Source organism: Athene noctua, chromosome 3 (genome assembly GCF_965140245.1).
Source record: "Athene noctua chromosome 3, bAthNoc1.hap1.1, whole genome shotgun sequence".
In the NCBI taxonomy this organism is placed as follows: Eukaryota; Metazoa; Chordata; class Aves; order Strigiformes; family Strigidae; genus Athene; species Athene noctua.
In genome coordinates this window covers 25,927,992-25,950,866 of record NC_134039.1, presented here as the reverse complement: position 1 = coordinate 25,950,866, position 22,875 = coordinate 25,927,992, and the positions used below count along the sequence as shown (strand labels likewise).

General features: G+C 42.4%; 1 protein-coding gene across 4 annotated transcripts; it reads left to right on the top strand.

The window, feature by feature from the left end:
• Window positions 1-952: 952 nt before the first annotated feature.
• On the top strand, window positions 953-20,817 carry TM7SF3 (transmembrane 7 superfamily member 3). Of its 4 annotated transcripts, none has more exons than XM_074902365.1 (12): window positions 954-1,363; window positions 7,471-7,625; window positions 9,460-9,610; window positions 10,037-10,157; window positions 10,924-11,095; window positions 12,165-12,342; window positions 13,618-13,704; window positions 14,163-14,243; window positions 14,956-15,108; window positions 16,435-16,532; window positions 16,915-17,077; window positions 17,561-20,817. In XM_074902365.1, the coding sequence occupies exons 1-12, from the start codon at window positions 1,294-1,296 to the stop codon at window positions 17,821-17,823; spliced, it is 1,692 nt and encodes a 563-aa protein (XP_074758466.1). In that variant the 5' UTR covers window positions 954-1,293; the 3' UTR covers window positions 17,824-20,817. The 4 variants fall into 4 exon arrangements, with proteins under 4 accessions (XP_074758467.1, XP_074758466.1, XP_074758469.1 ...); XM_074902367.1 differs by lacking the exon at window positions 954-1,363 and adding an exon at window positions 9,304-9,362 and having other exon boundaries at window positions 7,519-7,625; XM_074902366.1 differs by lacking the exon at window positions 14,956-15,108 and having other exon boundaries at window positions 953-1,363.
• Window positions 20,818-22,875: the final 2,058 nt, after the last annotated feature.

Genomic DNA, 22,875 nt, shown 5'->3' with positions numbered 1-22,875 from the left:
CACCCAGCAGCAACATGTATGCCATGAGACTCTTCTGCTGCTCACAGCTATGCTCTTTACCATGATACAAACTAATCCAACAGAAGTGTTTTTCTGATGGCATGGCTGGGGTTAGGATTTTGTGGGCCCCTGAATGTAAACTGGGCTGTGGGGCTTCTTTGTGCTCCTTTGTTAAAAAGCCAAGTCACAAACTACTGCACTGCAGACCAAAACCTACCATGCATCTCTAAGGAGTTTATTATTGAAGTCAAGAGGTTCCTTCTTGCATTTCCATGTGCAGGATGAGTCTGGAATAAGTGAGGCTCATGGCACGAGACAAGCCTCTCACAGGAACTGTTTATGACTGAAAGCCATTGAACGCTGAGCTGTGAATAAAGAGTGACTGAGGTCTCACTCAGAGAGGTCAACTATGATAGTGGCAAACACTAAACATAGTATCTAATAATATTTCTTAGACTTTGACTCACAGGAACCTCATTAAGCAGAACAAAAATAACCTCAGCAAACTGGATAACCTGATGGAGAAAGGCTGCCTTCCTAAGCACAGCAGGCAAACACAGGGAGAAGAAAGTACACCCATTTATGTGAAATTGCTATAAATGTGGACCAGCACTCATCTCTGTGTTCTTATGCTAGACTGACAGCTTCCTTTCACATTTTAACCAGACACCAGGTTGAAGCAAGCTGGGGAAAAAATAAACACAATAGGGGTGATAGTATGAGGCATTTTAGAGTCTAGGTTACGATGCAAATTTATAAACAAGGCCCAGATAACACAGTGAAAACATAGTCCCCCAAAAAAGAAAGACTTTTAATTTGTCTTATATTTTCTCCTGTCATACGCCCATGAAACACCTTTGCAGCTAGAGGTGCCTCAAACATGCACCCACGGGTCTCTGGGGCCTAGCTGCATGTTTTTACCGCTGTTTGTAAGGTGAAAACAAATAGCAGCTTCATTAATATGTTAAAAAAAAAAAAAAAGCTAAAAACAAATTAAAAAATAAAAATTGAACCCTCCCCACTTCGACCTTCCCAAGCCTTGCACGGCCGGCGGACGCGGCTTGGGAGGATAAAGGCGGTTGGGGGGGAGGTTGGGGCTGTTACCTCAATTATACTGCGCAGGTGGGTGAGGGGCTGGCCGTGAACGGCTTCTAGCCTAGGCGACTCCTGTGAGGCGGCGCGGTAAGGCGCCTTCGTGGGCGCTGCGCTGCCTCACAGGACCTGCCCAGCCTGAGCTCCTCCTCACAGCCCTAACCCGCTCTCGGCCTCATCTCCTCTTCCCTACCCAGCGCCATGCCGTTCTCTCTTTCCTCCCTGGTGCTTTTGGGGCTCTTGGGGGTCCTGCGTCATGGCGGTGCTTCAGGTGAGTGCGGCGCAGGGTGAGGGAGGAACTGTGGGTCGTGCCCGCCATTAAGCGAGGGGAGGGCCGGGGGAGATCGGCTTGTATAGGTGAGCGGTTGTTTTTGACCGAGTTGACACGTCCTGCAGGACGAAAGGGAAGGGGCTTGTTGTTAGGAGGGACCTGCAGAGTTTTTTGGTGGGGAGTGTCCCAGGTGGCGGCGGGGCGACCGTCTTGGAGGGTTGAGCAAGAGTGAAGAGCAAAGTGAAGATGCAGTTGTCTGCGGAGCTGGAGAAGAGTTTTATATATTCGTGGCTTTTGATGTGGGCAGGAAGAACCTATTACTCCCCCTTTTTTGGTTGGTTTGTTTTTTGGTTTTGGGGGGTTTTTTCAGATTAATTGCTCTGAACGCTATCATTTTAACTCTTGTGTGGATATGCTGGACTAATTTTAACTGTGTCATTGCAGGGATACAGGGTCTGGTGTAGATTCGTATTTCTTCTAAGGAGACAAGGTGACATTCGCTACCTAGGAGTTTCTATGAGAAAAGGGTCAGGGTTAATAGCAGGAATTTTTGGTTTTGATTTGGTTTTTTACTGCGTACAGCTAGCTGGTTGTGGGTTCACAGCACTGGGCGAATTATATATTGAAAACAACTGTCACTATAAAGTGAAGGAATTGATTAAGGAAATCTCCCTAGAATTTGGAGCTTTGTTCCTAAAATTACTTGCTGGCCATGCTGATGTAATTTGCCTTTATTTTAATTCCCCTGTGTTCCTGTGTGTGACTAAAATAGGCATCCAGAGGTAAGTGTACTATAATGAGTATGGCTTGTGAAGATTTGTTGATTACTTTTTTCTGGTAAACTCTAAACTCTTATCTGTTCAAATAAAGGAAAAAATAATCGGTTTCAGGGATAATTCAGAGATAAGCCGATAGTCCCTTATGTTAGGGCTGATGTAAACCTCCTCCTAGTTTTTCTTTATTTTTAAACTTGCTTATAATGAAGCTTAATTGTCCAAAAGGAGAAATCTACTCTTGGGATACTTTGCAAGGCTGCAGTAATCAGTCTCAAGTGTGGAAGATTTCTCGTGTTGTGGGCACCCCTGCCCTAGAATCTCATGCCCAAAATCCTAGTGGAGATCTGATGGTGACAAGCAGGTCTGAGAATGAAGTCCCAGTGTTCTTGGATCTTAATGTTTATATTAAAATATGCTGGCAAGCAGTTTGCTCCCAGACTTTACTGAAATGAGTCATGTGTTGAGTCATTTTTTTATAATATGTAAAAAAGTGGAATGAATATGGGACTAAGCTAATTGTTTTGCCTTGAAGGAGCCTGTTGCTATATTTCTTTGCAGAATTAAGGATGGAGGGGGAAAATACTTTACATGACAAGCTAATAAGCTGTGTAATTTGTGTACCAGTGTCTAGCTGATCATTAGGCCCTTTATACAAGGATACTTGCTAGTGGTTTACTTATTTGAAATTGTGTTGTGGTTATTCAGTCTCAGACACCCAGGTTTGCAGGGGTGAGCTCTGTATCTCCTAATACTAGAAGATCCCGCTTGATTTTAAAAGTGCTGATAAGTAAAATCTGTGCATGGTGACCTGTATTACCTCTCTGCGGTTCTCATGGACTGCAGCTCTTAATATTTGTGCAGGAGTGTTTTACATACCATGTTTGTTACTTTCCAGGGAGCTCCACCTTCATGAAGTAGGAGTGCATCTGGCTACATCCAAACCAGGCTGCTGAGTGCAGAAAAAAGTACAGCAAATTTATAGTGTAGTCAGGGTTGAACAGTGCCGTTTTCATAAAGGGAGCTTATCTGAATGAATTTAGTTTGTGTTAGCTGTTTAGTCTATGCAGAGACAACATTTTAAGGTTCTTCTGAAGCTGTTCAGCTGTATGAATGCATTGGGCAGCTGGTCACTTACATCTTGAAGCATTATTGCCCAGGTGCACAAGTGACATCTTAACAGTGCCAACAATGTGACTGAGGCCAGGTCTTGCGTGTTCTGGCTGATAATCAAAGTGGATTAATAAAACTGTAAGTAGGTGAGGCAAGTGGTACTTCCCTTACTTTTCAGACTGTAAAAGACCTCCTGACCTCTAACTTGGTGAACAGAATAGTTTTTTGAGATAGGAGTGGTGTGGTTAGTGACAAGCCACATTCTGTGGCACTATCTGCTTTAAACATCAAACTGTGCTCTAAGCATGAGTCTCAGTATGCACACAACTAAAGTTTAGAAGCTTTTGTAAGTCTTGCTTCTTTTGGGTGTGGGGTGGGTGATGTCTTTATTTTGGGTTTTACTAGTGTGGGAAGGAAGAGACCTTGTAGCAAGACTCTGATATGTTTGCATGACTCATGTTTTCATGGCCTTACAGGTCTGATATAATATGGCTGCTGGCTTTACTCTGTTAACTGTATACTCATGGTTTCCCTACTCAAACTAGTTTTCAGTCTGAGCTTGCATTTCATCTCCATTAAATGTCTTCATGTGACTACTTGTTGATATGTTCCCTACACTGGAAGCTGCTTCTTACCTCTAACTTACCGCTTATGTAAGGTTATTCTGCAAATTCACCGTAAGTTGGTTGGCACAAAGTATAAATTCATTTTCTCTGACTGTAGGGAACATCTTTGAGGTAAGCATAATGTTTGAGCATGGCTCTGTAGGTAAAGGCTATTCCTGTATGGGCAGCAACGGTATTTCTTCGGCCATGTTTCTTAATGGAAATTGGACTGATAGGTGTCATCAAGAACCTTGTATGGTTAAATGTTTCTTGGTGATGGGGACTGACACTTGACTGTTGGAGCAGGAAATGTCGTTTACTTAAAGCATCATATGAACTGAGAGCTTGGCCCTGAATCAGCAGAGTTGAAATGGTTCATGCTGGGTGTTGTTGGTTGGTGAAACTGCTGTCACAGGGAAGGAATAATAAATCTTGGCCTTCTGTAGGGTTGATTACTTTGTTGCTTAGAGTTAGGAGTAAGGACTTTTGATCTCGGAAGAGCTCTGAGAGATTCAATTCCTTTACTGGATTTGCCCTTCATGTGGGAGAAAAGGTATAATGTGGAGTGACAGAGTAGACTGTTGTCCATCTTTGTTCATCAGTTCTTTTATATGCTGGACTATCTGTGCTCCTGGTTTAGTATTGGTAGTAGTATACTGAGTAATACATGCTGAATACTCCAGCTTTGCTCTGCTCTTGCTCAGTTTCAGCAACACTGACTTAAAGTATGTTTTCTGTTGATGATCTCTGTAATAGTGACGGTTCCTCTCTTGTATCTAACCCAAAACTACTGACATGCAGTGACCATCTTACTTGTCCCTACAAGGCGAAGAAGAGAGGATAGCCTGGCATCTTACAAGGTGTTTCCAGAACTTCACCGAAGCAAGTAAAGCAACAAAAAAAATGGGATGCCTAGATTTTGTTCCTGGATCTGTTACTGACTTGCTGGGTCAACTACCTCATTTCTGTGGTGGTATCTTTGCTACATGTGTTGCTGAACATGCAGCCCTGTTTGGTGTCCTACATTAAGCGAGATCAAGCTTGCATGCTGTGGCCAGTACGGTGTGTTCATGGAGGTCTCTGTATCTGTCATTCAGAGCATCTTTGACAACACTGAATTCTGAATGGTTTGGTCTGAGAGCTTGTGATAGCAATAGGCCTGGTGAATTGTGAGCTTGTTAATTTGTCTGGCTTTCCATGCTCCCTTTCTGCCTCAGACCACCAGTGGACCTGTTCAAGTGACAGAAAAAGGGAAGGCTGGAAAGGTGCTGTAGCCTGTGACCATATAGCAGTTGCTTTCCCAGCAGGCTTCCTAGAAGGTTCTGCTGCTCTGCAGTGCTTGTGAACTCTCCTTTTAGTCATCTTACAAGTCTAGCTAGAAGTGAGATTTGAGGAGCCTGTGAACAACAAGCTGAAAAATTCTTGTCTGACAGATGTAGCCATTATTGTTCTTCACCTCCAATCTTCTGTCCAGACTTTGGTTTAAAATGTATGTCAGATGCACTGTTTTAGGAGCAATTATGCAAACAGCAAAGCAATGTAGAACACCATGCCTTAATTTGCCACGCTAATTAAACTTGAAAGAGTGCTTCTGACATCTAGAGTCTCATGATCATGTTGAAATAGTGGCTGCATGTCTTGCTGACAAATCTGTTCTTGTTTATGCAGAGTCCTCTGATTTATGCAGAGCGGAGGTGAATAGCAAGGCAGAGCAATGCAGGTTTTTTCCCCCCTTGATGGTAGAGCATAGAGAGGATATATCTGGTTTCAGCTTTTTCTTTAAAAGAACGTCTAAGTGTGAACATCTTGCAATTCAGGAAACTGTGCTGAAGTTCTTAAAGATCAAAGAAAAATATTTTTCCTGCATTTTAATCTTCCACTCCTAATTTCTGAGTGCATAGGTGTATAGTCTGTGCCTTTTGAATGCTTTTCTTTAGCATGTATACTGTTAGTTGCATTTCTCATGGAGCTTAAGAGCTAAGACCAAAGAGGTCTTGTGAAGGGGAAGATAATCTGAATGCTGCTCAAGGGACTTCAGTTAAGAAACTGAAGAATACACAAAGCTTTTTTGTAGCTCTAATTTTGCATTCATTACTGTTTGAAAACCTGGAGTAAACTTTGCCTACCTTAACGTGAAGATTATGGGACAGTAAAATGGAGAACCCTTTTTTCCTCAGAGATGGTTTATGATCCCCATATTTCAGCTGTGGTTTATTGGTGATGCAGTACTGATAACAATTGAATTTTGGGGGTGAGCATGTAAGAGTTGAAGTTAGCAAGATGAGATGAATTGAACTTTTCCTTCACTTTCTTCCTCTGCTGTGAGGTGAGTAGAGGGGGCATGAGGGTAGGAGCTCACCTCTCTTTATCATCAAGAGGCAAAGAAGCTGGCCAAAGATGAAAATTCTTGGCAGGGAAGAGTGAAAAATAACATGAGAGGAGTTAGAGTATCGGGTACAGTTTTGAATGAGAAGACTGTATATCCCTTTTTTTGGGTGGGAGACCACCTGAATCACCAGCAACAATGTATATGGGATGGTGCTGTTGATTACTCTGGGTTTTGTTGGAGTACTGGATAGTATCAACCCTTTACACTAGAAGAGGCAACTTTACTGAGGAAATGCTGTGTGCATGTTCAGGCTCAGTAAGTTTTAGGTCCACTGGGCTACTGCGTGTGCATGCAGGGGAATCCAGGGAAAAACCTGAAAGGCATTGTACATGCTCTGCAAGCATCTAATCTGCCCACTAACCACTAACAAAAGAGAATCTTGTGGCTTCTGTGCAGCTGCTTCTCTCTCCTCCCTGTCCTCAAGAGCGCAGCACAGGGAGAAAGCAGGCTTTCTTGCAGGACTTGAATGACAAGCCAAAGCTGATTCTCAAAGAATATTGCATCCTAGGTCTTGTGGTTTTCTTTATATTTAAATGTCAGTGGATCATGGGATTATGCTCATCATAAGAAGAAACTGTCTTGGTTCTGTCTTGGAAAAATTAGTCATATTTTTAAAGAGAGAAATTGGGGTCCAGCAGTTCTAATAATTAAGAATAGTGTGGGAGCAAAAGACGTGTGTGAAATAACTGCAAGTGGGTAAGTATACATATGTAAACTACAGATTGACTGCATTATAGAAGTTGTCTCTGAATCCCATGGTCTATGGGAATTCACTGAGGAAAACTAACAGGGGTTGTGCAAGTTGGTTGACAAATACAAGCGTATCTGCCTGTATTTTCCAAAGAGCAAGTAGTCTGCAGTATCCTCTCTTATTTATTCCACTGAATGTTACTTGCTGTTGATTGCACTAGCTGGTCAGCTGCACAGATGTCTATTGCTGAGGAGCTCAGCTGTATCAAATACTGAGCTCCTGGCAGGAAATCCTACCCCAAGTGCTTAGGTGAGTGCCAGACCACGTGGTCGGTTCTCTAGCTGAATCTGTTCTTGGAGATATAGCTCTGTGTATAGTCATCTCTGAAACCTTAATACAACTTACAGGAAGAGAAGCATAAACCAGCATCTTGCTGTGTTCCCAGCTGAGTAATATTGGGCAACTGAAGCTTCCAGGCTCCTGTTGGTAATTGCTTACCTCTAGGAAAAAAAAGTCTTCCTTTTTTTGTAATGCAGGTCTTCTTGAGCTCTCCTTGGGAAAATTCAGAAATGTGCTACTTAACCAGACCAATCCAGAGGAAGCTGTAATCAGGAACATTGCAAGCAATGTGACTGTCGTTATTTTTCAAGTACATTCTCAGCAAAGTGATGTGGTGATATCCTTTGATAAGGTATGGTAAGAGTGTTACTTCTGTCCTTAAGTGCTACTTTTCCTTCAGCAAAGGAGTTGGCTCTAGTACATATACGAATATAGAACTGTAGTTACATAAATGATATGAATATTTTATACTGTCCAAGAGCCATGCAGATTATTTTAGCTTCAGAAATCCTTTCTTGTCATAGTTGCTATTTTGGAGGACTGAATGCCAAAGGAATTCAAGAGCTGGCTTGAAAATGTTTCAAGGCTCTTTGTTCTTGGTGGAAGGGATGCTTTTGACTCAGTAATCAGGCTGCTGACTACTATCCACCAGCTTGTCAAATTAAAAACAAATTCATAAATATTTGCTGGGCACCTTATACACTAAACATGATCACTTTGGGATGTTTAGTTGCCTGCTACCTTATGTAGCTGGGATCTAGCCAATACAGATAGAGAATCACAGAATGGCTAGTTCCAACCTGCCTGCTGTGGGCAGGAACCAGGTTACTCAAAGCCTTGTCCACTCTGGCCTTGATGGTGTCTTGTTACCCCAGCTCCTTGTCCTGAATCTTAATTCCCCTTTGGCATATGGAGAAATTCCTTCATTGTACTCCAGTGGAGGCTGCTACTTCTAACCAACAATATAAGCATTCTTATTCTATACACTAGCCTTCGTTTGTCCCATCATTACTGGGATGCAATCTAAAATACTGATTTTTTAAAAAATTTTTATTTTATGGTGCTGTAAGGCTCTAAGTGGTATTTGAGCAGAACATAGACTATGCTGAAGGTAGAAGATTGAGATCTGACAGCTGCCATCCAATTTCTGTCTCCCCATCTGTATTTTCCAGATGAGAATATACTGAGTGCCAAGAAGTACCCTGGGAAGCTTAGGAGATGAATAACCTGTAACACAAGTCACTCAGCTCAGTTGTCTTTGTACTGGTGAAATAGCCAGGATTACAGGGCTAAGGTGTTGCTGTTACACCTATTCAGTCTTCGATGACCACTGGTAGAATCTTCTGCTGTGAATTCAGATACTCTTTGCATTCATGGGCCTTACCAGGCAAAGGACAGCAATACATAAATATGGCTGTACTGCTTCTAGGGCTGGCCTGCCTCTAGAAATATGAAGTTGAGCTAGGTCTTAAAGTCTACCAGGTCCAAAGTGCTTCCTAACAGTGTTGCCTCAGGTAACTGTGGACTTGGACAAAAGCACATTTGCCATGCTGAAGCATAGATTTGACTGAAGGTGAATTGGTTGTTCCAGCCATGTGAGTGTGATGCTGCTGTTGCTGCCTGATGTTTCCTCAAGACCCCTGGTTCTGAAAGGGATGGTTGTGGTAGGGATTGGGTCGGCAGCTGACCTGGCCCCAAGCACTTGTCCGGCATGGCTAGTGTTAAGCCAGCTGTCATACAGTCATCTCCATTCTGGTGGAGATAGTGAGGTGCTTCTGCACTTTGGTTCCCAGCATGCTCTTTAGTGCTGCCTCACGACTTTGTGAGGAATATTCCAATCCTTTCACACCTTTTATTAGTCAATCGATTGCTGTGCAGCAGTAGACTTCAACTAGCTAGATTTCTCTGCAACTAGCTTGTGGTTAACTCTTTAGTAGTTTCCTACTTGGGTTTTTGAGCCTGAGCTAGGCAGTGTCAGAGACTACTCCCTTTTTTTCAGCTCCTTTATTCCATCTTCCTTTTTTTACCAGCTACCTAATGACTCAATGCCTCATCTGTGTCAACTGGCACAAAAATGCGTGCCCTACAGGTTTGTGGCAGGAATGTGACTCCTGTGCAATACATCAAGCTGTGGTAGAAATCTTCTCAAGAAGAGCTGCTTCTTTATATAATTTATTTCTGTCCAGAATCCATCTGTGAACAGCTCGGGAACTGGAGTAGACAGAGGACTGGTTTCCATTCTTCGGCCCCAACAGAGTGTATGTACATGGTACCTTCGGTCACTGGTTGCTAGCCAGGTGTTGAGCACAGCTATCTCTATTCCCTATATGGAGAAAGGTATGTTCTTATTACTTGTTAAGGGATACCAGCTCTGCTTGTTACAAGTTAATGAAGTGTTGGCCTCTCAGTGGTGATATTCTTACATGGTGCAAACATATTATGGAGATGCCAGAAATTCTTTTGAAATGGGCTGAAAGTTCTGTGTCACTGCTGAATTGCAAGTGGTGTGTAGGATGTACTGTATGGTCTTGTCACTACTTCAGCCTTAGAGTAGTAAACTGCTACTATGTATCAGTATATGTATTAGGATCTATCTTAGACTGCAGTGGAACCACTGGTGTTGCCTGCAGGAGTAGAACCTGACAATTTTATGTGGTCAGCAAGCAGACTATACCTGCAAGTACATGCATTGCTGAGGTCTTAGAACTTTGTTCATGCTGTGTAAGGGGGAAGTAAAAACTACTACAGTTTTCTGTGTTCTAGATCCTATTCCTGGAGGCTGCAATCTAGAATTTGACTTGGAAGTGGATCCAAATATTTACCTAGACTATACATTGGTTGACATAAACATCATGTTTGCCCCTGCAAACTTGGGATATACCAGGTGTGTGGAAAAACTTCAGTGCACTGAGCAAGACCTTCTTTGTTCTGTATTTGGCCAAGATCATAGAACAAGATTCTGCTGAAAAAGCTGACCATCCAGCTGCTGGCAGAAATCTTGCTTGCTGCAACAAACTGAAGTAAATAAGGAAAATGAAAGGGGGAGAGGTAATATATGAGAGAAACAAAAGGTTAGAGTTGCATCTTGTGGGAGAGGTTATGCAACTTCAGGTGTGCAAGCAGTCAGCAAATACTGGGTCCTCCCATTCTTCATAGTGACTTAACCTGTTTGAGGAGCAATTGTGTATTATGACCAGTTTATTCCCTTTGTGAGTACTGAAGCATAATAATGACCTTAAGTTTTGTTTAACATGGAGATTTCAAGTTAAGGCATTATTTGATAAGCGGGAAATGGGGAGGACTATGTTCAGAGCTGTGTATATACACCATGCATGGGAAAACAAAGTGATGTTGTGGTCTTTGGGTGTTGTGACCTCCTGGAATTCTTGGGCTGGTTTCTTATGACAAGTCATAGGAAGCCTCTATAAAGGCAGGTACCAGCACAGATACTACCTGCATCAGGGTGATTCTGCATGATACTGCTGTAGTCTCACAAACATTTGCAGTCTAATTTTGAATTAGTTACTGGTGCTAACTGCTAAGCAGTAGAAATGAAGTACTTCAAACTCAGATGGATAACTTCCAAAAACTAATGTTAAGATCTGGGGGCTTGTGCTGGGCACATAGCTGATCTCTTTTTTTAATTGTAGAGGAGCAAACCCACCATCCTGTGATTCAGGGACTGGTCAGAACTCCAGATGGCGACTGCACTATGATGTCTACCGGTACTTCTTGCCAGAGAATGATCTTTCTGAAATGGTACTCATGAGCCACATACAGAAGATGTCTGAGGTGCAAAGTATCAAAGCCAATGGCGTTAAAGTAAGTCTAAAGCACTGGTGTGTGCCAGGCATGTGGCAGTGGCACTATCTTATGTTTTCTCCTCCCCTGTGCTTATCTTCCTTGAATGGTGACATAAGCAAGCTGCTGATGCTTCAGGCTTCTTGCGTCTGTCTGGGATTTCTGACTAGGAAGTATAGTGAGTGACATGTAGAATATGGCAACCGCTCTTTCTTGGGGGAGATGTGGCTAGTCAGCACAGCCTGAAACGTGGCAGAACTGAGTCTTTTTGCAATGAACTCTGATATTAGGTAGATGTTAGTGACTGGTCTGTGAGATTTTTGCAATGTCTTTCACCCTTTTCTCAAAGCCATGAGCTCTTACTGCAGTGTCTTCTGCTTGCTTTAGCTACAGTGCTCCTTCAGTGATGATGAAGCCAGCTTGCCTACAGCTATACTGCCACTGAGTGCCTGTAAATCCAGAAGTAGAGCGACTTCTGACAAAGATGGATAGTCTCCTATGATGCCTGATAAATGCTGGGGTCTAGCATCCTCAGGTGCTGAGGATTGAGTAGGGAATGCAAGGAATAGAGGAGCGGAGATGATATAGTGAAACTGGACTAGAATGTGCACCATTTGGAGTGGCATAAAGAGATCTGATATATGAGAGGAAACACTAGCTGCATGCTTACCTACCCCACAGCAAAGAGATTGTAAGGGACTGAGCAGAGAGCATCTCAGTGGCCATGACCTGTCTGGCCTTGCTAGGGAGTGGAATGACAGCCTTGCCTGCTCCAGAGGCCAGACCTGGGGTAGGAAGCCTGAACTGTCCCCTCAAATGGAGAGGGGGGGAAAACATGAGTGGGAGAATCTTATCCCCTGTCAAAAAAATATAGTAATGCCAAAGGAAGTAGAGTTTGTCCTGTGAGCTGTTAATGCTTCAGTTGGTGATACTGAGAGGGTTCAGAATAGGAGAGCTCTTTCCTGGAGTTCTTGCTGATCATCTTCCTTGAGCTGCTGAGTATTGCCTGAGCTGTATGGACACATCAGTATGCCATCAATAGCATTGACAAGTGGTTCCTTGCAATTGAAAATATTCTTTACTGTTCCAGATGCTTACGTTGACAACTGATGACAAGACCAATGTCTACTTTTCCTCACTTCCCGGACAAGGTGTGATCTACAACGTCATAGTATGGGATCCTCTTTGGAATACTTCTGCTGCATACATACCTGTCCATACATATGCCTGCAGCTTTGCTGACCTAGTGGATAACTGCTCTTCTCTCAGTAAGTTGGGATGTGTACATCCTTGCCAACTCATATTAATCTTCTTGTGCTCTAACATTCTGAATGGTGCTTTTGAGATTTAGGGACTCTTTGTTTTAAACTGGATATATTTTGTTACTTTATGATGGAGTCTGCTTCTTGATTGAGGAGAAATTCTAGACTGATGAACTAAGACTGAGGAGAACTAACTATTAACAACTGAAGCTTTAACTTAATGGAGGCTTAATGTGTGGCTTGCAAATATATCTTTCAGCTCTGTAGTGCTACTCTAGCTTTTTTCATTTCCACTGGATACATAATCTTAAATCACCTGTAGGACTATGGATGGTACATGTGAAACTAAACTAATAAAACTAACTAGATTAGGCTCCTACCTGATTTTTCTAACTGTGCTGGTGCTAACAGGAATTGGCAATCTACAAATATTTTGAAAGGAGATAGTCACCTAAAATAAGCATAAAGTGAATGTCAGCAATAGTGGAATTTACTACGAAGTCCTGTTACCTTGTACAGTTATATAGTCATAGAATTTGAGTAGAAAAAGAGCAAAGCTGCCACTCCCATTATGACTGCAGAAGGGACAAGAATAATGGGTAGAATATGGCTTATAAAGTAAGATTTGTTGTCACAATTATTTACTTGTGTTGCAGTATATGATAAGAAACTCTTGTGAAACTCAGTCGTTGTCTTATGACAACATGAGACAAATTATCTAGGCTAAACCTCTCTTATTATGAGAACTAGGAAAATGTGGCTTACTTTTTCAAATAGCTTGAATACCAGCAAGAATTTTGCCTAGCAGACAGAGGTGAGCTATACTGGGATGCTGATGGTCCTTTCTGTTGCATGGAAAATATAAAAGGGAGATTATGGTGAAGGCTGCAGTCATAAAGACTATAGCTGCTGCCTGGATTGCTAATCCTGTAGCACTGGCTTTTATAGATGATTGAATGTCCTTTTTGTAAAGTTGAGCGGAGAATTTTCAGGTAAAGCTGTTATAAACAACAAGTTACAGATACTTAATTGTTACAGAAACGTCAGCCTTTTGAATAAGGAGGAAGCTTTTGATTTCTTAACGAGTTGAACTACTTCAGTATTCTGTTAGAGATCCTATCAGGGTAACTGCTAGTTCAGGCATTGTAGATCTGCTCACATGGTGTGTTTGAAAGAGTGGCAGCTAGTAGTAGACTCTGTGACAGCAACCTGACCTCACCTAATCTCACTGTTGGGACTATTAGGTGGAATGCTTTAGTAACCTTTTCTTTCTTCTTGTAGGTAAACTTTCTACCAAAGTATTCTTCACTGCTCTTGCTGTTCTTGGCCTTTTTACTTGCTTTTTTGGACACAGATTCTGGAAAATAGGTACTGAATGTTTTCTGGGGTTTGGGTGGTTTTTTTTTTTTCCCCTCTCTTCTCATAAATCTGGTTGGCATTTCATAACTGTAACTTGGAATGGTGGTGTTACTACTAAGATTCACTTGATAGTGATTATGTGCCAATTAGATCCACTGCTTTGCTTGTACAGGATACAAGCTTTTAAGCACAGAGCAAGAAGTTTCTGGTATGCAAAGAATAGAAACATAAAACTAGGGTGCATGCTGGGCAATACAGATATAAATATGTAGTTTTTTGACCACTTGAAGTGCTTGAGGACACCCTTTTGCAAACCAGTGTTGTCTGACTTTCCTTTTATACTTCTCAGCCAGTGACCTGATATGTTCCTTCCCTATTGTAACATGAAAATGTCTGAATTTGTATTGAAGTGGGTTTGGTATGAAGTGATATGACAGCATACTAAATCTTTTTTCCTTTGTTTCTAGACTTAGTCTTCATGGGCTTCATATTCACAGCATTCTTCTTCTTTGTATTCATTACGAGGGTAACTGGCCTTGGTTATGACCGTGAGTAGATGTGTCAGGACACCCAATCTTCTTCCCAAAGTATTGTTGTTATGAATCCCTTAAGTAAAACCTTAGTAGTGCTTGTTGGTGGCCATCCTCAGGAAGGATATGAGGATAATACCTAGGTACTTGAACTAATCTCTGATTACCATAATAGCAGAGTAAATGTTGCTTCCAACATCAAATAGTGATGCAGAATTAATAGCTGCAACTATAAAAGACAAATTTGAATATCTGTCCAAGGAAGATAACAAGTTTTTAGAAAACCTGGAAACTTGAAGCATACTTCCTTAATATGTCTTTCATAATGGGTGAAACTTGCTTTCAGATCAGATGCAAGTTTCATCTGTAAAATGAAAGTGAAATATCTGCACCCTGCTTAGCACCTAGCTAAAATTAGTTCCTTTTGTCTTTGTGTTACCACATATAGTTAACATTTTTGGTACGTGTGTGTTATCTGGCATAACCATAACTGCCCTGGGAACTCAAGGTACTAATACAGATAGTAGCAAGACTTTCATTCCAGCCGTGTGCTGTTCTTTCAGTAACACATCTGCAGTTGCAGACTGGAGTCTTTAGTGAAATGCTTGAAGCAAATACTGATACTCTTGTTTGGCTTTTTTCAGAAAGTTTTTGTTAGTTAACAGTCAAGTATGTAAGTAAAGCTGCTGAATACATTGTTGCAGTTGGAATTTCCCCTTTTCTTTTTCAGTGCGTCTTACTTTAACAGCAGTAGCTGGAATTATTGGAGGGCTTTTCCTGGTTGCAAGCTGGTGGAGATTTGGCTCTGTCCTACTCTGTATGTTTGTTATTGGACTTGTGCTGGGATTTCTTTTATCATCAGTGGTCTTCTTTACTCCACTGGGTAGGCACTGAAATACTCTGCTGCTAAGTGCTGGCTAGTGAGTTATGTGTTTCTGTACAGGGACACTGCAAGGCTCTAAGATGAATGCCACTATCTGCTTTGTCTTAGTGTGATGTTTAAACTTCCCTTTCCAGTTTTGGGAGGAACAGAGATGTACCTGAAGCTGCCTTTCAGGTGTGCTGTAATTAAAACTACTTAGGGGATCTGCACTGGTGGGAAAAGGAAACTGCTTACTCTGCAAAGAACTTGCTGAGGCTCTTCCTACCTAAGCTGTGTGTCATCTCAGCAGTCTGTGACACCAGCTCTGCTTCAGGCATGCACTCACTGTCTGTCTTGTCCTCTATCTAGAACAAGTCACAGTACAAAATCTGTAGTCTAACTTGAAGGCTTCAGGCATAAAGGTGTCATCGATTAAGAGGAGTTCTTGCTGTTGCCTTTCACCATACTAGAGTGCAAGGCTCTGGGAGCACTGCACTGTAAGTCAAACTTGGATTTGCAGCTGGATTGACATCATCAGAGTCTTTAGAATGACTTTGAGAGAAACAATAGACAAATCACTTAAAAGCAAGCAAGGCTGCTGAGCTGGAATCCCTCTGGAACATCAGAGCATCAGCCACACTCCTTTCTCTTATCGTAATTTTTAATCTCGAAACTCTTCTACTTAAGATCCCTTGTGGGAGAGTTTTTTATTCTCTGGTCGTCTCTTTGACTCAGCCACAGTTCCGTGATAATCCATGCAGTCCCTGGTTGCCCTTCATTGAATTAAAACAGGGACTCAGCTGAGGGTCAGCTTGTCCCCTCTGTTTGGTTGTCAAGCTTTAGAAAGCATGGGGAGCAAAGCAGTATTTGAATGACTTAACTACTCTTCCTAAGGCCAGAAGAATTTGGTGTCTTGTGCTCTTGTGATGACTGCATTTGCACCATACTCCAGAGTTCAACTTGCATAATGTGGGTGTATAGATCATAAACCTATATAGGCAACAAAATGGCTTCTTACTGGGTAGAAGTACTCTGGTACTTTTCATTCTTACCAGATCAGTAATGTATACCTCATCAGAAATCTTTTTCATGGACAAGATCTGCTGTCCTAACTCCTAACTGGGAGTGTTAGTTACTCCTTTTTCTGTTCTTGTTTTGAGTAACTGTGTTACAATGCATCTTAAACAATCAGCATTTGAGCTCAAAAGCTAAGCTTTTCAACAGCACTCCAGATATTTCTGAATGTACAGAACCTTCACGGGGGGAAAAGCTCATCCCCAACCACTTGCAGAAAAGGAAATTATTTACTAACTAGTAAATTATGCATGGAATATGGTGTCTTTGCAGGAGACTACAGAGTCTTCCGTGACGATGTGGTGTTCTGGGTGACCTTTTCTTCTGTAGCTTTGATGATTCCAGTGCTTTTTGCTGACTGTCCAAGAATTGTAAGTAATCTGCACCATTACCTCAGAAGGAGGGAGGAAGGGGTGTCAGACTTCTTAATGCAAAATGTGGTCCTGTGGGATATGCTTAGGAAACTTAACACAGCTTCATGAAGCTCAGCACAGGACCAGCTCTAGGGAGTTCCTATTCAGCCCTACTTAGCTAAATGATCCATAAGCAAAGGAATGACTTTTTGCAGTGGTGCACATAGCATCCACTAACACTTGCAATTAGTCCACTTCTGCTGTCTTTAACAGGATGTCTGGACAACAAGTATGTGCAGCCAGTTTCTTGTAGAGGAACTGATAAAAAATACTGCCTTAAGGAGGTGAGGAAGAGAGTGTTTATCAGTCTCCTAAAGCTGTGTGTTTTCTACCCCTCTAGCTGAACATACTGGCCTCTGGAATAGTAGGCTCTTATGCAGTGATCCTAGCTATTGCTTGTTATGTCTACACAAGTCTTGCTTACATCACCTTAGACCTACTCAGAAGGGTCCTCAATGATTACTTCAGCAGAGCTTACACCAATGTGCCTTTTCAAACAAATGGTGAGTACTGCTCTTAAGACTTTTTTTTTTTTAAGAAAAAACACTGCCTCTTTGGTTCCACTGTGAACAGTGAGTGAGGGTAGGAAGGGATGGAAGGAGAACACAATAAATAACAGTGTGAGATTTAACACCCAGATGATAAATTCTAGTCCTCTAAAAGAAAGGCTGAGTAGAGTCATACGTGGCAACCTTCCAGCAGGTGTTAGGTAACAAAGACCCTTGTGAAAGGGTGCTTCTCAGTCTTGGACTGCCACTTTGCTGATAGGTCTGCAGAGTGGGCAGTCAAAACACCTAATATGGTGACTGAGCAGACTCATCTCTGACTCAGTGGGTATTCTTGCCTTTTCATGGAATTACTATAGGCATGTGAGGATGCAGAGATGATACTTCCTTCCTTTCTGTCACTAATCTTGTTCAGTGTTTGTGCTTGGGAAAGGAATGAATGTTCTGCTTTGATAGAGGAGTCTGTTTTCTCTTTTTCAGACTTCATTATGCTGTCAGTGTGGACAATGCTGGCCCTTAGCGGAGTGACTGTGCAGCTTCGCAGAGAGAGAAGTGAAGTGCCATTCCCACCACACCCCTATCTCACCTGGAAGCGGGAAAGGGAGCGCAGAAGCACCAATGTCTTAGATCCTAGCCATCATATCCCTCCCCTAAGAGAGAGGATCCATAACAAGCTACTGCATATCAAAGAGTGTTTTCAGAAAGAGCAGCCGGCTGGTGAGAGAACTCCGTTGCTTCTGTAACCTGCCAAATAACTGGTGGGAACAGAGAGGAAGAATCTAGGAATGGTGAGATGAGTGATCACCAGCAAACCAGCCAGTGGTGCAGGTTTTACCACTCCAGTTTGTCATGCTTAATAAGAGGATCATATCTATCCAACCTGGAAGATGTGTTACCTGTTTGGTACACTACATGGGTTTTTTTGCGACTGACTGACTCCTCAGTGGCCCACTCAGCTTGCTGTGACATGTGTATGTCTAGCTGCAGAATCTTGTAATGATGGTCAAATATTTATCTTATGATGTGGTTTGATGTTTAGGTATGTGAAGTATAAAACAGTCCTTAGAAAGCAACCTGTACAGTGCTGGCACTTCCCTCGCAGTGCAAAAATCACTGCTGAAATCCTGCCTGACTTGCTGCTGAAGATGAGCAGTCTGTTGGAGTGCAAGGGATGAGAGATGGGGACCATACACAAAGACTTCTTCTAGCAGGAACTGAAGTATCGCCTTCTAATATAGGTACAAAATGTGTGGCTGCAGACACAGTTGTTTCCAGGAAGTATTACTGAACTTTGCAAGCTAAACTGAGTGACTTGAATTTAAACTGCACTGAATTGACTGTAAGCATGCACACTATGGCTTGGGAAGTGGACTTGATCTGAGACAAGAAGACTTTCTCCCTTGCTTTTGGATGGTTCTGTAGCAAGCTGGCCATCTGGTCTCTGTGCAGAGATGACTGCTAAAAGAACACAAGAGGTTTGCCTCCTTGCTTGCTTTCTGAACAGCCTGTGTCTTGTTTCTGCTCTGGTATAATCTCTTTGGATGGTGCTGTCATAAAAGAAAAACTAAGTAAGCTCTTTGTGGCCAACTGCAGGGTTTTTTTCCTGGAATTAGTTAAAACACTATTTTTTACTTTTAATCGATGTATCTTTTAATTTTGGCTTTAAGGGGTGAAAATGGCATCCAGCTAGCAAAATACTGGCTGGGATCCTTGCTGACCAAATGTGTTCCTTACCAATTCAGGATTGTATCTGCCCAAAGCAGAATGCAGTATAAAAACGGATAAGGGACCACTCCTGCATTCAGTGGAAGATTGTGATCTTGTGTCATAGCTTTGCTTCCTTAAAAACGACCCAAACATCCATTTTCAGAATGCAAACTGGAGTGTTGTGGTTTTGCCTCACAGAAATGCACAAGCTATCCTTGGTTTTACCTGCCCTGGGGGGCACCCCATACCCAGTCTCGGTCTTCACACGGTGATCTGTCACGCATTGAAGTCTTGTCGTGTATATCGATACAGGTTGTGGTGGCTCTTCCTGCTGCTGCTTCTCATTATCTTTGTACCTTCAGTGTGGGCAGTGCAGTGTAGTGTGTAGTCCTTCTGTCTGAAGGGGAACCACCATGAGGGAACACCCTAGTGGTGGAAACTGAAGTTCTTGGGCCCCACTTTAAATTCTTGGCAGTAAGTATGTAGGCAATCTTTGTAAGGAAACTGGCAAAAGAACTTTATATGGAAACTTAGCTGAAACTTAAAAACCCTGGCAATAGAAAAGAAACAATGACTTCAAAATACTTTACTTACCAGCCATTTTTCTTCAAGGAGTGAAAGCTTAATGACATGGTATCTCAGGTGACTGAGCTCATCTGATGTTTAGAGAGACAAATCCCATGATTGCTTGGAGCTGGAATGTCTGCATCAAAACAGCAGAGCAAGACTGAAATTCTGCAATTTGAGTCTTGCTTCACAGTGCTGTTTCATGGTGCATGGGGGTAAAGGAGGAGCTCTGTCCCTGACCTCTGGCAGGCTGATGCTTGCCAACAGCCTTTTACCACACTAATACTGAATATGTCTTTGCAATATTTAATGGCAAGTAGCAAACACTTAGCTGGTATACAAATGTTCTTAAACATGTTTACCTTGGGTTTTTTATAACTGTTGTTATATTCATTGTGGAAGAAACTCTAATTTTCTGTATCTTTTAGAATAAAGATGTCTTTGGAAAGAATATTGGAACTAAAGGGATCTCTTTGAATTCAGTGATGCTTTTACAACTTAGTTTCTGGCTTTGGTATTGTAGGGATAAGTCTGGTTTTAAAAAATTATTAGTTCCTCAAGGGATGAGGACAAGTCAGGGAGCTTAGCTGACCAGTTGCAAGTACTTACTGTAGCTGCAGTGACACCCAGAGGCTGAGTGTGGTTATGTTCTGTGTGAAGCTACAGGGCAAGTGCATGATCCTAAGAGGCTTTTTTGTATAGCTTGATCAGACAAGGTTCTAGAGAACAAAGGAATGGTTGTCATCCACTTCTTCACTGGAAACTAGGCTGCAAGGTCATATAGGAAGTCTAGGGCAGAACTGGGCTTAGAATCTCGGAAAAAGACTTCAAACTTTGAGATTTTTATTACTGCTAAAAGATGGTATGGGAATTTTCTTCCATATTCTGTAAGGCATAGTGAGTAACAGTGATAATAATCAGGATACGCTAACTGATCCACAGGGGTGTTGAAGGGGTAACTTCCAAGGCTTTTTTATGTATCCTCTGAGAAACAAAAAGGAAAACTGGATTCTATCCTGCTATGCCTCTGTGCTGACTGCAGAATCTCATTGGAAGCACTTACTGCCTTGCTATGTTAGCTGCAGTACCTTGCTAGCTTAAAATAATGCTAGCTGACATTTCTGGGGAATTAAAATCTAAACTATGTTCTTCTAGGTAGTGATTCCCCTGTAAAACCAGGTGTTTTGAAGCTTTCTAGACTTCTTTTTCCTCCTGCTGTAGAGAATTCTCCTGCCATGACAGCTCCACTACACCTCTTTCACGGAGTTTTCTAGTCTTTGCTGCACTGTAGTAATGTTGCAATGGTCCCATCGTGATATTTGTCTCAGCTGCTTCTAGAGCTTTCCTAGGTCTGCATGTGTTCCAGTCCTACCTCAAATCCACAGGAGAAACTTCATCTGCCCCTCACTCACACCCATATTAATTTTTCCTAGAAGTTAACAAGGTGTGGCACCAGTGGACTCAAGGACACTGATTCTGTTTGTTTGGTTTTTTAAATAAATGAATCTTCCTTTGTTCTTGTGTCTCCTTCCTCACTTTAAAAGCACAAACCCAGCTTGATTACTGCTTCATGAAGCACTGCACGTGTAAGGCTGTTTTGCCAATTATCAGGCCTAGCATAAAGGACACAGCCAGCATAAAGATGAACCAAAAACTAATTTGTATTTGATACAAAAGGGTCAGTACATGGGTGAGCATGGGGGGTACAAACATGTCAGATTATACATAATTGACATCAATCCCACTGACCCCAACAACACCACCACACAACCAACAATGGGTAGAATAAATGGTGAAATGCAGTTTCCCATAGAAGAGACAGGAGACAACTGAGTCAACAAGCCAAACACATAAGACCAAGGAAGCCACATACTGAATCTCTACACAGCCCACGTTTACAAAAGCCAGACCTGACTGGAGCCCAGCTTCAGGGAGTCAGGAGGTCCTTCCCCAACAGGAAACTCTGCACAGGGCATCCACCTCACAGACAGACACTGCCCCTTCCTGCAAGGGGTCCCAGCTTTTATCCCTAAGTGGGACACCTGACCTTTGTTTACTTAATGTGGGACATCTGGGGCTCATTTACCTAATGGCTCTCCCTGCAAGGCCGGCAGCACCCTGGAGGGAAGCTTAGAGGCAAACTCACCCCCCCTTTGTGAAGGGCTGTGGGAATCACCCATATGTCAACCTTAATTTGGGGCTTGGGATTGAAACCCCAGCATTTCACTCAGCCCCTTGACATATGGGTGGACCACAGCCCTCACACAATCTCTAAGTGTGACATCTTTATCTTGTATTCAGCTACAGACACTGCCACAGTCATCTCAGCTGTTTCTTCATATTCTTTGCTGTTGTGGTCTTTTTCATTGGAAGATCAGTGTGACTGTGGAACTGAAGCTGATGTCATCTGCTCAGCACAGTTCAGCATCAACTTGTATTCCAGCCTATATGCTGCCCATTCAGGTCGAATACATTTGTCACAGGAGTGATTTCATATTCCCAGCAGTGCCATGCAAGATCTAGAAGACAAAACTTTAGACCAGCGTTATTCCCACAAATAACATTTGTGGGGACATATTCCCATTTTTTCTGTCCAGGCTTCATGATTAGGATGGTGTTATCTTTTCCTACAGCTATTACTTCAGCTGGCTCAGGGGGGCCACTCAGCCCTTGGACCCATACTACTGCCCCATTACTAAAGTTGGTGGACCCAAATCCTTTGTCTCCACAAACAGTGACTTGGGATGGGTCCCCCTTCCTCACCGTTGTTTTCAAAATTGGTAATATTAATAGCTGTGCTACTCTATCATTGGGTTGAATAACTAAATCTTGTTCACCATTCTTCAGCAGGATTACTTTGATCTCTCCCTGGTAGTCGGCATCAATCACTCCTCCCATTACATGAACACCTTTTAGGGCTAAGGTTTGAGCGAGCAGTTATTAAGCCAAAGTGTCTTGGGGGAATTTGGATTCCTAACCCCGTGTTAATAACCCTTGTCTGGCCTCAATTTATCTTTAACAGTTCTGATGCATAAAGATCCAGCCCAGCAGCTTCTGGAGTAGCCCAGTAGGGGGCCATTGCCCCTGGAACCATTTCCCAGTAGGTTAAAGTTTCAGTTACCATTAGAGGCTTTATTTGCAGATCGGGCGTAGTCATACGCATCAAGGGTGTCTCCATCTCCCCGATGGGTCTATTGTTGAGTGTGTGGAGCACATATGTGAGGTTATATCTCCATCGGGATAGGTTTCCATTTCCCAGCTTTTTTAACTGCTTCTTTAAAAGCCCATTCATTTGTTCTATTACTCCTGCAGCCTGTGGATAGTACAGGATATGGAAGATCCATTGAATGTTATGGTGCTCTGCATATTGCTGTACAAATTTATTTTGGAAATGGGACCCATTATCAGTTTGTATTTGTAAGGGGATGCCATAGTATAGGATCATTATATCTATGGTAGAGGTGGTACTATGGTGCATGGCTTTTCTGCAGGGATAAGCAATCAAGTATCCTGAATATGTG